Here is a 14,929-nt window from a genome sequence, read left to right as displayed (position 1 = left end):
GACTGGAGAAATAATGAAGACTTAAAAAACAGGAACAATAGCCATGAGATAGTGACAGACCTGGAGTGCAGCTTTATATTTCTTGAGGGCAGAGTAGATGGGGAAACGGTGGTCTTAGGCAACATATATGCACCACATACACATCGAGAGGCCTTTCTTGACCAGTTTTGTGTGCACCTGGCGGATTGGGCGCGTATTCCCTGGCTTCTTGTCAGAGATGTCAGTATCGTACTTGAAGTGGTCCTTAGTAGGTCCCATCCCCCTGTTCCAAGGGAGCCGACTGTGCAGAAAGCAGACCCATTAACTCAGTGACTGTCAACGGTCCTTATCCAACATCTGGCGGCATCATAACAAAGTTTCATGTCTTTACTCCTTTTATCGCCTTTACATGATCTGTATCTGCGCTTGAATAGGATGGTCTGCACTACGAGCCTTTCCCCTATAGTTACTGGGACCGACTATTTGGCCAGAGATATATCTGATCTCCGTTCAATGTTGTTGGGCCTGGATTGGGGAAGATCACACTCATTGGTTCCAACTTCGCGAATCCTCGTTTCAAAGTTAGAGGACAGGGCTTTAGGGAAAATCTTGCCTCCCAAATGGTTGAATATTTTGAGGGCTCATCCTTCATGGAGGCAGTTGAGTGGGAGGCACTAAAGGTGGCGACTCGGGATGCTGTATCCAGTCTGTGGTGGGTGCACGTAAATCTCTGGAGCTCGATCTGACCTGGTTTGAACAATTATTTTTGGAAATAGAATGAAAGATAATATCCCATTCCTCTGCTAGGGCGAGACTGGAGACATCAATAAGGAGGAAGCAATGTTAATCAAAAGACTGTGTTGTGACTGGGCTGCGTATAGCACCAACAGGCACTCTGATTTCTGGCCTGGATCCAATCCACCGAAACGAAACATCTCCACATTACTGTGCTCAGTGATGAGTCGGGCTCCATAGTCCATTCTCAGAGAGACATCTCTATAAAGCTACACCAGGCCACTCGTTGGTGGTCCAGGGTGGAGGCTGACTGGTCTCAGCTCTCTATGTCCAGAACATTTGCCTCTAATGTACCGCAGCGCGGGGACACACTAGTCTAGAGTAACCATGCGCTTTATAAATTTGTTTATTATGATTATTAATAATAAATCATAATAATGATAATAATATTTTTGATACGTTTAACTGGCGCTACCTCTTTGCAGTACTTCATGATTTAGGATTTGAACCCTGAATTATACGCCTAGTGCAGTTGCTCTATAGTGAACCCGTGGCTAGAGTCCGGCTGGGCAGCCGTATACAGGATCCATTTTGTAATTGGCAGAGGTACTAGGACAGTGGTGGTCGCTCAAACCCCCTCCTGCTCACTTTAGCCATGGAGCCATTCGCGGTCCCCATGCAACAGGAACGACACAGTTGGGGCATCACTCTCCCAAGTGGTGTCCATCTGACCTCTCTTTACAAGGATTACGTCCTCATTTATTTGAAGGACCCTCACTCAAGCTTAGGCGAAATAGTCCATAGATTAGACAAATGTAGGTGGGCCGCTGGTCTACTGATCAATAAAGGAAAATCAAGTTTCTTCCCCTTACGTCGAGGCCTTCCCCCTTTGGATGCATTCCTGGGAGAGGACTTGATAAAGTAGGAGGGTACCACACTCCGATATCTGCGTATAGATAGACAGATGACCCCTTGTGTGCTGTGTTACCTCTCTCAAAACTCAGATACATTTTTTAACACTCCCAATCTCTGTTATGGGTCGCCTCGCGGTTTTAAAGATGGTGATGCTTCCGAGGCTCCTGTGCTACTTAGCCAATCTTCCAACTGATCTGACTTGGCGGTTCTTTCAGGATTTAGCTGTCCTCCTGGGAGTGTGATAGGGGCTGGTGGCCACCGGAGAGTTGCACTGGCCACATTGAGCCTCCTAGTCGACCAGGGGAGTCTGGGGCCCTTAATTTAGAAGCACAGTATGTAGTGTGTCAGTTGCAGTGGTTGGGCAGGTGACTGAGCAGCAGGCCTGGGTGAGACTGGTGCAACTGATAGGCCGTTACGACTGCCTGAAATATTCAACTTTGTTCTCCCTGGTTCCAGACCTACATTGGTTTGAGTGACAGGACACTCCATTGGCTAGCTCAACTCTGCCTGGTCATGAGGAGCCTGTCCCCCTAAACCCTCAGCAGCCTCCTTTGGGTCTCTCCGGACAATATTCTTTCCTTGACCTGAGGAGACTTATGCATTGGGGTTCAGCGGGATTGGACTGATGTGAATCAAAATGGCTCCCTTCAATCCTTTCGGACCTTCCAAGACCAACATGCGCTCCATAAGGGGCAATGCTTAACGTATTGTCTAATATCACATATTGTGCGCACTAAATGAGCAATTGCAGACGCGGAACCAACTCAAATGCGGTACTGGCAAATACCATCACATCAATGCACCTCCGGCTCCCACCCTCACACCAACACTTGCAGGATCTCTGGAAGGCTGAACTAGAAGGGCAATCCATGAGAAAGAATGGGCGAGGGCGCCACAATATCCTTATTCGATCTCTTGGAACGCCAGGTTGAAATTAATTCTGTTCTATTTTTTTACATCAGGCTCACCTTTCCCCTGTCAGGATCAAGAAGATTTTTCCGGGGGCTACTGCTTCTTGTGCCTGTTTTTGTTTTTCCACTGATGAGGACTTCCAGCACGTGCTCTGGGGCTGCAGCGCCCTCACTTCTTACTGGACCCAAATCTCCCGCGCATTGCCTGCTTGGACTGAAATCCCTTCACAGCCCCCTTGAGAAGCTCCTGCATTGGGGGTTTCCCAGCGTCCCAAGAAGCGCAGGGCCCAACACGTGCCCTGGATCCACGTGCCCTGGATCTCTGCCCCCTTCTAGCTAAGAGGTCAATTTCCCGTCAATGGAGGTCACCCCACCCCTTGCACCTTCTTATGAATCAGGACGCAATGTGGTTTACGCTGGGCCCAGGCATAAATAATGCAATGCATAGGGAAGAATAACAGAAGGTGAGTCACTGCGGGGTTGGAGACGAGGCGAATAACGGGGGTCCCATGTTTAGTAACTGCATTCAGAAAGGGCAGGCCCCACACTATGGACATATACATGGAGAAAAACGAGTTGCAGGTTTGATCCCAGGACTCAAATAGGAGGGGGGTGAGGGGGCTTTATTCATCCATAAGGAAAGGGCAAGCATGTCTTGGAGCTTAAAAAAGAAGGAAAGGGGGCAGGAGTTGGCTTAACGGCTAGGGCCCGTCATCCTCGAATCTGGGGAACTGGGTTCGAGTCTCGGCAATGACGCTGAACATCCTGTGATTCTGGGCAAATCACTTACCCCCAGATTCATCAAGAACACATTTTGCGATTCCTTAATAGCAAAAAATACCGATTCGCTATTAAGGAATAGCAAAATGCTATTCATCAAGAAATCCATTAAAAAATAGCGATTTCTAATAATTCCTTAATTGCGACTCGCAAATGGGAGTCGCAATTAAGGAATATCTCCCCATTCATTCCTATGGCCTAGAGGCCCATAGGAATGAATGGGAAGACCAACTCAATTTGCTAATCGCATTTAGCAATTCGCAAATTGAGAATGCGATTTCAAGGGTGCAGGTTGCACCCCTGAAATTGATGTGTGGACATATGTTGCACACACACATGCCCTTAGGACATGTGTGTGCGCAACATGAAACTTTGAAAAATGCACTTTAGTGCACTTTTCAAAGTTTTTGCTAATTACCACGTAGTTAGACTTCGCGGTAAATAGCGGCTCCAGATTGCGAATTCGCAATTTTTAAATGGTTCATGAATTGCATTTAAGGAACCTCAAATTGAGATTCCTTAAATGCAATTCATCGCAATTTAGCGATTTCTAGAATTGCAATTTTTGCATTTGGGATGATGAATCCCAAATGCAATAATAGCGCTCGCAAAGGGCCAGATTCTCAGAATCTCGCCCTTTGCGAGCCGATCATGAATCTTAATCTCCCTGTGCCTAACAAAAATTAATGTGTCCTCATGTAACGCAACTGGTGCTATGTAAAGCGCTCTGATACCCGATCCCAGTCAAGTTTGCGCTATATGAAAGATAAAAAAAAGAAAAAAATGCCACTTGGAAGGTATATTCACTGACAGGTCAGTTCGTTCATTTATCGTCCCTGGGTTCCTCTCCCAAGGCTGCCAATAACCCTCCTCTGTTACTTTCTATTTGTCCAGCTATTGTTGCTGTGCTGCTGGTCTCATACACAGCTTTACTCTTGGGTACTAATTCCTGTATTAAGCGCCCCATCTTTTGATGCATGACGGGCCGCACAACGGATATTTGTTGGTTCAGTGACCCACATCTCGCCACCAGCTTGGATTTCACGTCACGCCAGGATTTATACTCACTCCCATGTAGCGCTTCGAGGAGTACTGCAGCTACGTTGTATACGCTCTTTACTGAATTAATTTGATAATTGCAACATACGTATCAGAGTCATATGCTGTAAAATGATTGTAATTAACAAGTCCAATAAAAATGAGCGTTAAAAAAACACAAAAACAGTACTCGATGTGGGAGGAAAGAAGAGATTGGCCATGAAGTTCTGTGATGAAAAACTATAATGGAGGGGGGGGGGGTGGTTGAAACACTAAGGAGATGTAGGCACCAGATGCATTAAATGCATAAAAACCACCAAAGTCACCCACCTATAGCTGAAGTATACTATCAGGAGAATGAACGAGGCAAATGTCCTCTTAGACCTCAGAGGGGAGAGTGGTACAATAGAAAAGGGGGGTTACATTTGAAGATATGACAAAGGCAGTGTACAGACATCTAGAGATGCAAAGCAGGCGACCAGAGAGGGGATTATGCAACAACTGGGTGAAAGGCGGAAGGAGAAATATTCAGGAACTGTTTAATAGATATAAAAGAAGTCATTGAGATGTCCTGCTATTTTGGGTTACATTGTATTTGCGGTCTTGCTATGTTCTGTGGTGTTAGATTATACTAAGGAGTGTCAGAAGGCTGGCAGGGGAGAAAGAACTCATTTAGGTAGAAAATAAAAATATCCCAGACGTGCCTCTGAGGAGGCTGGGGAAGTGGTGAATCCGTCTGTAAGAGGTTATTGTTTGGTTCAGATGACAGCGGGGATTGCCCCTTACCTATTACTTGTGCAGAACATGTACGAACGCAACTTACTGTCTCATTTTAGGTTAGGAACGAGATGCTGGATGTTGTTTTTCCCTGTAGGGCAATACTTCTCAAACAATATGTGTATTTGACCGTGTGACGAGCATTCAAACCAGACCTTACTGCTCTTTGTTTTCTTTTGCAATTTCTATCTTGCCTGTACCAGGAGAGTTCTATTGCCTCTATTGTGCAGGCACTAAGTGCAAAGCTGTTTTGCTCTTCTTACAGCAGCTAAACGACCAACAGGTAGATTCATCAAAGACCCATTTTGCGAGTCTTTAATAGCGATTCATAAGAAATCGCTATTACAGACTCGCAAAACGGGATTCATGTAGGAATTGCAAAATAAATTGCGATTCCTACACATTCCTTATTTGCGATTAGCAAATTGCTAATCGCAAATAAGGAATAACTCCCCATTCATTCCTATGGGCCTAAGGAAATAAGATAGCGATTTCAAGGGTGCCAGGGGTGTCCAAAGGACACCCTGTAGCAACCCTGAAATGCAAATTTACACAGGTGTTGCGCACACACATGTCCAAAGGACATGTGTGCGTATAACATGCAACAGAGAAAAATGCTGTAAAGTGCTTTTTTCTACTTTTTCGCTATTTACCACGAAGTCAGACTTCGTGGTAAATAGCGACCAAATATTGCGAATTCGCAATTTAAAATTGGTTCATGAATTGCATTTAAGGAATCTCCAATAGAGATTCCTTAAATCCAATTCCTCGCAAATATGCCATTTCGCAAATAGCGATTTTTGCATTTGGGATGATGAATCCCAAATGCAAAAATCGCACTCGCAAAGGGCCAGATTCTCAGAATCTGGCCCTTTGCGAGCGCAATTTTGCTTCATGAATCAGGCTGCAAGATACCTGTTATTTGGTTGCCCATTTTTTTAGGAGCATTTTACGTGTGAGAAAGGGAATGTTATTCTAACCAACAGATGCTCAATTCTACTTATATCATATGCCCTGGCTTTTGTGACTGTATTGTTTTATATTAGAACATTGGAATGTTGGGAGCTCCATTGCAGACCCCATTTGTGCCTGGTATGCATTCAATTTGTATGGCTGTATTTTAAAAACTTTCATTATTTGACTGTTTTATATTAATCCGTGAGTGTTTTAAATCGTGTACGTCTTTGATGATCATCTGGGAAAGGATCGAATAAAGATTATTTGATTGATTGATTGAAAAAGATGCCCATTACTGGCCCTGGGTAACCCGATCAAGAATGGGAAAATCATGTTTGGCAAAAAAGAGGTTTTTAAAGGCAGAGGCTGCCCCAAAAAATGGTATAAAAAGTGGGGAAAATGGAACTCATACAGAGGAGAGATCTGCATCTCCCCTTCGATCGAACTAGCAGGGGGGGCAAGAACAGGAATCGACTGTCACAAGAAGTCGTACCCTTATAATGCCGTTGTCACTGGTGCCTTTGTTATGATGTGAACCAACTGTTGTTTCTAATATGGAAAGTTATTGTGACCTATACTGTATTATAAACCGAAATTAATAAAAAGGATGTTAAAAAAAGAATGGGGAAAATAAGGAAAAGATTCACATCACTGCACAAAATATTAAAGAGATGAAAACCACAACAGGACCATTGTCCACAGATGCCCGAAGAACAGGAGGTCAGAGGTCATAGGATGGTACTCTGTGGTATTTATTTAATTTGGATCTTGATACAGAGTGTTAGGACCCTGAGCCCAAGGTGGCAGAACAATCTACAGAAAGCCATGGGATAGAATTGAACCTAAATCCAGGTCACAAAGCAGGGAATTAAGGTAATCAGAAGATATGGTGAATTTAAAATGCAGCAAAAATCTTGTGTTCCAATATGACTTGAGCAAAGTGTTCTAAAGATGTTGGGATACTGAGAAGATGGGGTATTTTTAAGTAGCAGATAGTGTGTTGGGTCGTGACCTGGGTGACGGTCGAGGTTTGTTACAGCCACAATAATTACAGTTGGGGGTTGTTCATCGCATGTATGTAAGACACAGGGTTGGCAGTGTCACGTTTCTTACCTGCCCTCTCGTGCACTTTGATGATGTACTCCAGGTGGGCTGCGCTCTCCCGGTCCAGGGTCCTCGTGAGCGTCACTTGTCCGGTCTCCTTGTCCACGTGAAGAGCAGAGTCCAGAGCCGGAGGGGACAGCAGCTCAAACCAGGCATGAGGGAACCAGCGGCCAGGAGACAAGGTGGTCAGCAGGGAGCCCGGCACTGTGTCTTCGGGCACGAGGAGGGCCGTGTGGGGCTCTGGCCCTGGCAGGGGGTCTGTGTTGTATGGCCTGGGATGGGTCAAGGTGCCGTAGAGATGGGGCTGGATACTGTGATGCTGATCCTGGGGATGGGGGCTGTGGACTGCTGCAATGGAATGGGAGATGGTCCTATGGAGACCAGGATGGGGAAGTGACGGGGCGAGGTCATGCCCCGGATGTGGAACAGGAAGGGCTCTGTGGTATTCAGGTTTAGTGCTGTCACTGTGGACCTTCTCAAGGGACATGAACCTGGTCTTCTCGTTGCGACCCTGGTGGAGGAGCGATCTACCTTCTCGCTTCCGTGGTGCCACCTTCATGGGAAGTTCTAAGGACTTGGGGCAGATCTCCACCTCAAGGGGTGCGCTGACCAGCGGTGGGTGCCCGCGGTCCCGGGCATACAGAGTAAGGTTGACTGCCACCTTCATGTTCAGAAGTGACTCAACCAGGATGACTTGCCCAGTCTTGGGGATAACAAAGAAGTGGGTGCTGGTGGGCTCCGCGTAGTAGACCACCTCAGCGTTGGTGCCCTGGTCTGGGTCCTGCGCACTGACCCGGCCCACCACCGAGCGGAGCCCGGCGGTCTCGTCCAGGCTGATGTGGGGGCCCAGGTCGTTGCTGGCCATAAAACGTGGCGCGTTGTCGTTCTCGTCCAGGATGCTGATGGAGATGGTGGCCAACTTGGTGAGCATGTTCCCGGGTCCCTGGACGGTGAGCAGGCGGTGCTGGCAGCACAGCACTAGGTGCAGCCGGTACTCGGCCCTCTCCTCTCGGTCCAGGGCCTGCGTGCTCCGCAGGGATATCCGGCCACGTCGCGGCTGCAGGAGGAGCCCGAAGTCCCCCCGACCCTCTCCCAGCAGCTGGAGGTGCCACCGGTTCCCATGGACCACAGCGCACCAGGGCTTGGGGCTCAGGCGGCTCAGAGGCATGTCCAGCCCATGCACAGCGCTGCCAGCCGGGGAGTTCTCCTTGATGTGCCCTGAGAAGGAGGGCATCCGGAGGCCTGTGGTGCCCTCCATGGACACCAGGGTGAGCATGGAAGTTAGAAGGACAGACCTGAGGGTCGTGGCATCAAACGAAGCTGCTCTCCTGTTGAAGCCCATGCTGCCAACCTCATCAAGGCTGGGCTTTGAAGGAATACCAGTGCCCTGGTCCCGAACCTGCTGCCAGCCAAGGGCTCCCGGGGCCGTTCAGTGTGCCCTTTGGGAGGGGTCTTTGGAAGTAATGGGGGCTTGCCACCAGCTGTCTATGCTTCTTCCTCTCAGTTCAGGGGTGCTCCTTCTGAGAGGGTCTCCTGTCTCTGGAAGGGATGGCCAGGGAGGCAGCCAGGAGCTTCAACAGCGGGCACCGTGGATGGCACGGAGGGCGATCTGACACCACCCGGGCACGGGGCTGAGGATAGGGTGAGCACGGGAGGGACAACCCTGTACTACAGAAGCCAAGTGCACTCTGAAGCTCGAGTTAAGGCAGGTCTGCTCCCACACGAGGAATACCTCTGGCTAAGAGGCGACTGTAAAAGTCCTGCCCCCTGCTGATCTTCTCCTGTAAGAGTACTGCCCCCTGCTGGACTGCTCCTGTAGGTGTACTGCCCCCTGCTGGACTGCTCCTGTAGGTGTACTGCCCCCTGCTGGACTGCTCCTGTAGGTGTACTCCCCGCTGCTGGGCTGCTCCTGTGCGACTGCTACTACCAGTTGTAAGGCTCCTGTTGGAGTACTGCCCTCCTGTTGGCTGCTCGTCAGATTATTTCTCCTCGCTGGACTGCTCTCTGAAGAGTACCGTCCCTGACTGTGCTGCTCCTGTAAGAGTACTGGGCTGCTCCTGTAAGAGTACTGGGCTGCTCCTGTAAGAGTACTAGGCTGCTCCTGTATTAGGACTGGGCTGCTCCTGTAAGAGGACTGGGCTGCTCCTGTAAGAGGACTGGGCTGCTCCTGTAAGAGTACTAGGCTGCTCCTGTATTAGTACTGGGCTGCTCCTGTAAGAGTACTGGGCTGCTCCTGTAAGAGGACTGGGCTGCTCCTGTAAGAGTGCCGCCTCCTGCTTCTTATGGTGCTGAGCTGCTCGTGCTGCAGTGCCTACAGCCTCTCTGAGTAGGACGGCGGTGCTGATAATCTGAGATTGTCTTCCCCTGTCAAGTGGGGCCGTCGCTGCCCCGGCAGTGAAGGTCTTGTTTTGAAAGGATCCAGTGTTCCTCCGTGGGTCCTGGCAGCGCGCAGATGCTCCTGTGAGCCTTGGCACCTGCTCGCTCTGCCTTGAACAGATGCTCTAGTAAGACTTGTTGTTTTCCTCCTGGACCTGCAGTGCTGCCCTGTGAGAGATCTCTTAGTGCCCCTCTGAAGGATCCCTTGCTCTCACGCCTCCTGGCACTGCAGCGCTGCTCCTGTGTGCTCTCGGCTCCTGACAGGACAGTACAGCGCTGCTCCTGTGTGCTCTCGGCTCCTGACAGGACAGTACAGCGCTGCTCCTGTGTGCTCTCGGCTCCTGACAGGACAGTGCAGTGCAGCGCTGCTCCTGTGGTGCGAGTTTGTGCTCGTCCTGTGAGCGGTCCCTTACTCCCTCCGCTCTGGCAGTGACGCGCTGCACCTGTGGTGCGAGTTTGTGTTCACTCAGCTCCTGACAGGACACAGTGCAGCGCTGCTCATGTGGTGCGAGTTTGTGCTCCTCCCTCAGCTCCTGACAGGACTCCTCCTGACAGTGCTCCTCCTGTGAGGGGTGTCTTACTCCCTCCACCCTGGCAGTGACGGGCTGCTCCTGTGGAGTCCGTCTGTGATCCTCCAGTGAAGCCCTGGCTCTGTGAGGAGCGGCGCTCCTTCGGTTAAGGGAGTCTGCCAGCCTCCAGTGAGTGTTCTTGCAGTGATTGCCCCTTGCCCCTTCAGCTCCTGGCAGAGCAGCGCTGCTCCCGTGGAGGGAGTGTGTGCTCTATCGGGTCCTAGCAGTACAGCGCAGCGCTTGTCGTGCGAGTTTATGCTCACGTTGTGACGAGTACCTCGACCCTCGCGCCCTCGGCTCCTGGGAGTGACGCACTGCTCCTGTGGATCCCCTCTATAATCCTCCAGTGAAGGGCCCCTTGCTCCCACGGTTCCTGGCAGTGACGCACTGCTCCTGTGGAGTCTGTCTGTGATCCTCCTTGCTCCCTCAGCTCCTGGCAGTGACACACTGCTCCTGTGGAGTCAGTGTGTGGTCCTCCTGTGAAGGGCCCCCCGCTCCCACGGCTCCTGCCAGTGATGAACTGCTCCTGTGGAGTCAGTCTGTGATCCTCCTCTGAAGGGCCCTTTGCTCCCACTGCACCTGTGGAGTCAGTGTGTGGTCCTCCGTTGAGAGGGCCCCTTGCTCCCTCAGCTCCTGGCAGTGACACACTGCTCCTGTGGAGTCAGTGTGTGGTCCTCCTGTGAAGGGCCCTTTGCTCCCACTGCACCTGTGGAGTCAGTGTGTGGTCCTCCGTTGAGAGGGCCCCTTGCTCCCTCAGCTCCTGGCAGTGACACACTGCTCCTGTGGAGTCAGTGTGTGGTCCTCCTGTGAAGGGCCCCCCGCTCCCACGGCTCCTGCCAGTGATGAACTGCTCCTGTGGAGTCAGTCTGTGATCCTCCTCTGAAGGGCCCTTTGCTCCCACTGCACCTGTGGAGTCAGTGTGTGGTCCTCCGGTGAGAGGGCCCCTTGCTCCCTCAGCTCCTGGCAGTGACGCACTGCTCCTGTTGAGTCAGTCTGTGATCCTCCTGTGAAGGACCCCTTGCTCCCACTGCTCCTGTGGAGTCAGTGTGTGGTTTTCCGGCGAGAGGGCCCCTTGCTTCCACGGCTCCAGGCAGCGACGCACTGTCCCGTGGAGTCAGTCTGTGATCCTCGTCCGAAGGGTCCCTGTTCCCTCAGTGACGCACTCACTGCTCCTGTGAGGTGTCTCCTGCTGGCAGAGCAGCTCTGCTCCCTGGCACAGCTGGGGCACTCCGTGGCTCCGCCGCTCCTCGTTCAGCTGCTGCAGAGTTGGACAGCTCCGAGGATGCACAGGGAAGGAAGGGAGGGGGGCGTGGAGACCCGGCGCGTGCAAAGCGGGATTGGAGGGCAGGCAGCTAGCTGCTTGAAGCGGGTTCATTCACTCATTTCACAGCCTCTCAAGCACAGACAAGGTAGACCATTGGCAGCAGCTATGCCAGCTTCTTACACTCAGTGAGTGGTACAGGCGAGACAGGAGTGCAAGGCAAGCTTCCCCCTCACACTCACACACAGATTAGGCACAGACAGCAGCCAAATCAATTCGTGAAAGAATTAGGGCGACTACAACGGATTTCCAGAGATCCTGGGGAATGAAAGGCATGATTTTGAAAACAAGAAGATGTCAAGAGGTTAATCTGTCCTGAAATGTTAAGTTAGTCATCAAACAGGAAACCTAAGTTCCTAACTTTTACGAGGTTTTCGAGCAGTGACCTGCTTCTATGGCCACTAAAATTGTTTCCAAAGAGGTGGCCCTTTTCCAAACTCCATGACCTCTGTTTTGTCTGTATTTGATTTAAGGTAGTTCTGATGCATCCACCCCACAATGTGCTTCAGACAGTTGTGAAATCTCCCAGCCACGGTATCCACACTCCAAGAGATAAAGATAACAATCTGAGTGTCGTCGGCATACGATCCCTAGGAGAAAGCGTGAGCCATCGTCAGCTTGGCCAGAGGTGTGACATAGATGTTAAACAAGGTTGGCGACAGTGCTGAGCCTTGGGGAACTCCACAAGGGAGGGAGAAACTCTCTGATTTAAAGTCGTCCCAGCACACCCTCTGTTCCCTAGAAGTGAGGAACGAGGTGAGCAGAGTTAGGGGCTCCTCTTTAATTCCTATTTCATTCAGCCGCTGCGTTAATATCAAATGGTTTACAGTATCAAAAGCTGCTGATAGGTCAAGTAGGATAAGGACGGCTCTTCCTCCCCCGTCCAGCCGTCTGCGTATCTCCTCAGTGGCCATAATTAGAGCTGACTCAGTGGAGTGTCGTGGTCTGAAGCCGTGTTGGGTGGAATCTAGAAGGTCATTGGCGTCTAGATAGACAGTTAGGTCTTTGTTGATCGGTTTTTCTAGGATTTTGGACGCGTCCAGTAGGCAAGATATAGGCCGGTAGTTTTTCACCTCAAAAGGGTCTAGAGATGGCTTCTTTAGTCTGGGTCTAACACATGCTTTCTTCTAGAAAACGGGAACGGTCACTGTCCTGATGACATTATTCAGGAGTGGGGCAAATTGAGTACTAACCTTATTTGAGGCCAGGTGTATTATAGTACGAGGACAGGGGTCTGCCGGGGACCCTGATTTAGTGGATAATAGCAGATTGTATACTTTGCCACTGTTAAAGGTGAGAAACCGGTCAGTTGGCAGGGGATAGTCTCCGGGATAGAGTCCTCAGTAGGTTGCGTAAGAGCCGTGATGGAGGCGGGAGCATTCCCTGCAAGTTCGTCATAGACCGTTTGAACTTTGGTCTGAAAGAAGTTAGCCACTTTGTCACAGAAGGCTTGATCAGGTGCAAATTGATTCTCCCTTTTCAATTTGGACAGAGGTGACGGTCTTAAAAAGCTCTGTCGAAGAGTTTTTAGCCGCCTTGATTTTGCTTGTAAAATAGTTCGTTTTAGTGCTTTTAATGGCCTCCTTGTATTCATTTAGGGCGTGTTTAAACGTAGGTTTACCCTGCTCAGTGTAGTTTGCCCTCTATGCGCGCTCTAAGCGCCTACTCTTAGATTTTATAAGTTTAAGATCTGAATTATACGAAGAGGCTGGAGCTTTATTTCTACATTGTTTATTTATTTTTTCTGGGTCCAACCGATCAATAGCTGATCTAATCCAGCCATCAAGATGGTCAGCCGCCTTGTCATTGTCTAGCACTGGCAAATGTGGATTTTTATTAAGAGTTTCTACTAGATCCTCTATATTGATTTTATGCCACAATCTAAATTTGGCAGGGGGTCGCCTCTTTGACTGAGACATGTTTCTCTCAATACAGGAGAGTTTGAAAAAAATGGCTTTGTGGTCCGTTCATGTTAGAGGAAGTTTTTTGTCCACTGTAATATTGGAGTTGTTAGTGAAAATACCGTCCAGAGTATGACAGGCATTATGCGCGGGCTCTACGATTATCTGGGTCAGTCCGAAACCTGCCATATTATCCAGTAGAGTGGAAGTATCTGCATTGTTATCACATTCAAGGTAAAATTAAAATCACCCAGTGTCGTGAAGGTAGGGGAGTCCAGACAGGATTCCATGAATGTCTGTAGATCTTGTATGAACATGGATTCCGGCCCTGGCGGCCGCTATAGTAGAGCAGGGAAGGACAAGGTGTTAGTGATTTTAGTGTTGAAGGTCATAGCTTCTCTTCCTGGCTGCTGAGTGGCCCAAAGGTGGCTTTGAAGCCAGACCGGTATATGATTGCTATGCCTCCCCCCTTTTGTCCTAACCTGTCTACAATGGCCAGTGCATAGCCAGCGGGTAGCGCTATAACCAAGCCGGGTTTGGACGTTTCATCGGCCCAGGTTTCGTTAGGAAGACGGATTTATGTCCACGCAGGGCCATCGCTGCAGCCTTCTGTATCCCTAGGGCATCTAAAACATGTTACTATTAACCCCTTGCATGCTGATGACGGCCGGGAGCCGTCATGGCACACAGTGCTTGTGTGCTGATGACGGCTCCCGGCCGTCATGATCGCACGCGCGATCGGAATGTGCCGCACAGGCGCAGAATCGCAGCAGCATCCAAGGGGTTAAACCTACAAATCAGTTATAGAAATTAAAAAGAAGAAAAAGGCGCTAAAATACGATTGTATTGTGAAAAGTGAGTACTCTGTGCATTCTAGGTCTAAATTGCCTTTCCATTTAGCTTGAATTTGCGCTCTAGATATGTAGGGAGGCGCTGGAGAAGGGAACTGACTTGTTATGGGGTCTTCTCACGAGGTGAGGGCTGTGGTGCTGCGATGGCGCTCTTTGCAAATGGAATTTGCCAGAGTTTCTTCTGCAAGTCAGTAAAATGGAGGAATCCCAGAGTTTCCATCAAAGGACACCACACTGAAATGATAGGCGGGCATGCCCCCAGTCACTCTATGTCCTGCTCCTAGTAGACTTGTTTCAGTCCGTGGATGCCAATATGCAGCCAGCAGCCTGTCCAGAAGCGGCCATTTTGAGAAGCTAACAACATACTCAAGAGACGTTTCAGGACGTACAACCTGCACCTCAAAGCCAACATTTGGGACAGATCCACACGCTGGTCTAGGGCTGCAATTAGGGCAGAGTCCAAGACCTTGCTCAAGGCCTAAATGTGCCCTCTCACCTTTGGTGACAGATGAAGTCCTGTTCCAAGCAGAACCTCAAATCCTACAAAACAGCACTTTGTGCTTTAACAATCTCTTTGCTTCAGCCACATCAGAATATTCTCTGACCTCATCTTCTCTCTTGGGCCCGCGCCAGAGTCTATCACACACACCTACCTCCCTCTTGAGTCTGCTTTGTACCTCCACCACCATGTCCAGCCTCCCAGATAGTGTCTTAG

The 14,929-nt window shown here is 49.8% G+C and overlaps 1 protein-coding gene across 1 annotated transcript in view; it reads right to left on the bottom strand.

Moving 5' to 3' along the window:
• Positions 1–8,538, bottom strand: part of LOC147677808 (neural-cadherin-like) — a 684,133-nt gene extending 675,595 nt beyond the window's left edge. Inside the window, exon 1 of the mRNA XM_086945589.1 lies at positions 7,206–8,538. Within this exon, the coding sequence (XP_086801715.1) occupies positions 7,206–8,538 (1,333 nt within the window). The remainder of the gene's footprint in view (positions 1–7,205) is intronic.
• Between the last annotated feature and the right edge of the window lie 6,391 nt (positions 8,539–14,929).

The sequence above is a fragment of the Lissotriton vulgaris genome, chromosome 12, assembly GCF_964263255.1.
Source record: "Lissotriton vulgaris chromosome 12, aLisVul1.2, whole genome shotgun sequence".
NCBI lineage: Eukaryota > Metazoa > Chordata > Amphibia > Caudata > Salamandridae > Lissotriton > Lissotriton vulgaris.
This window is presented reverse-complemented; position numbering and strand designations above follow the sequence as displayed.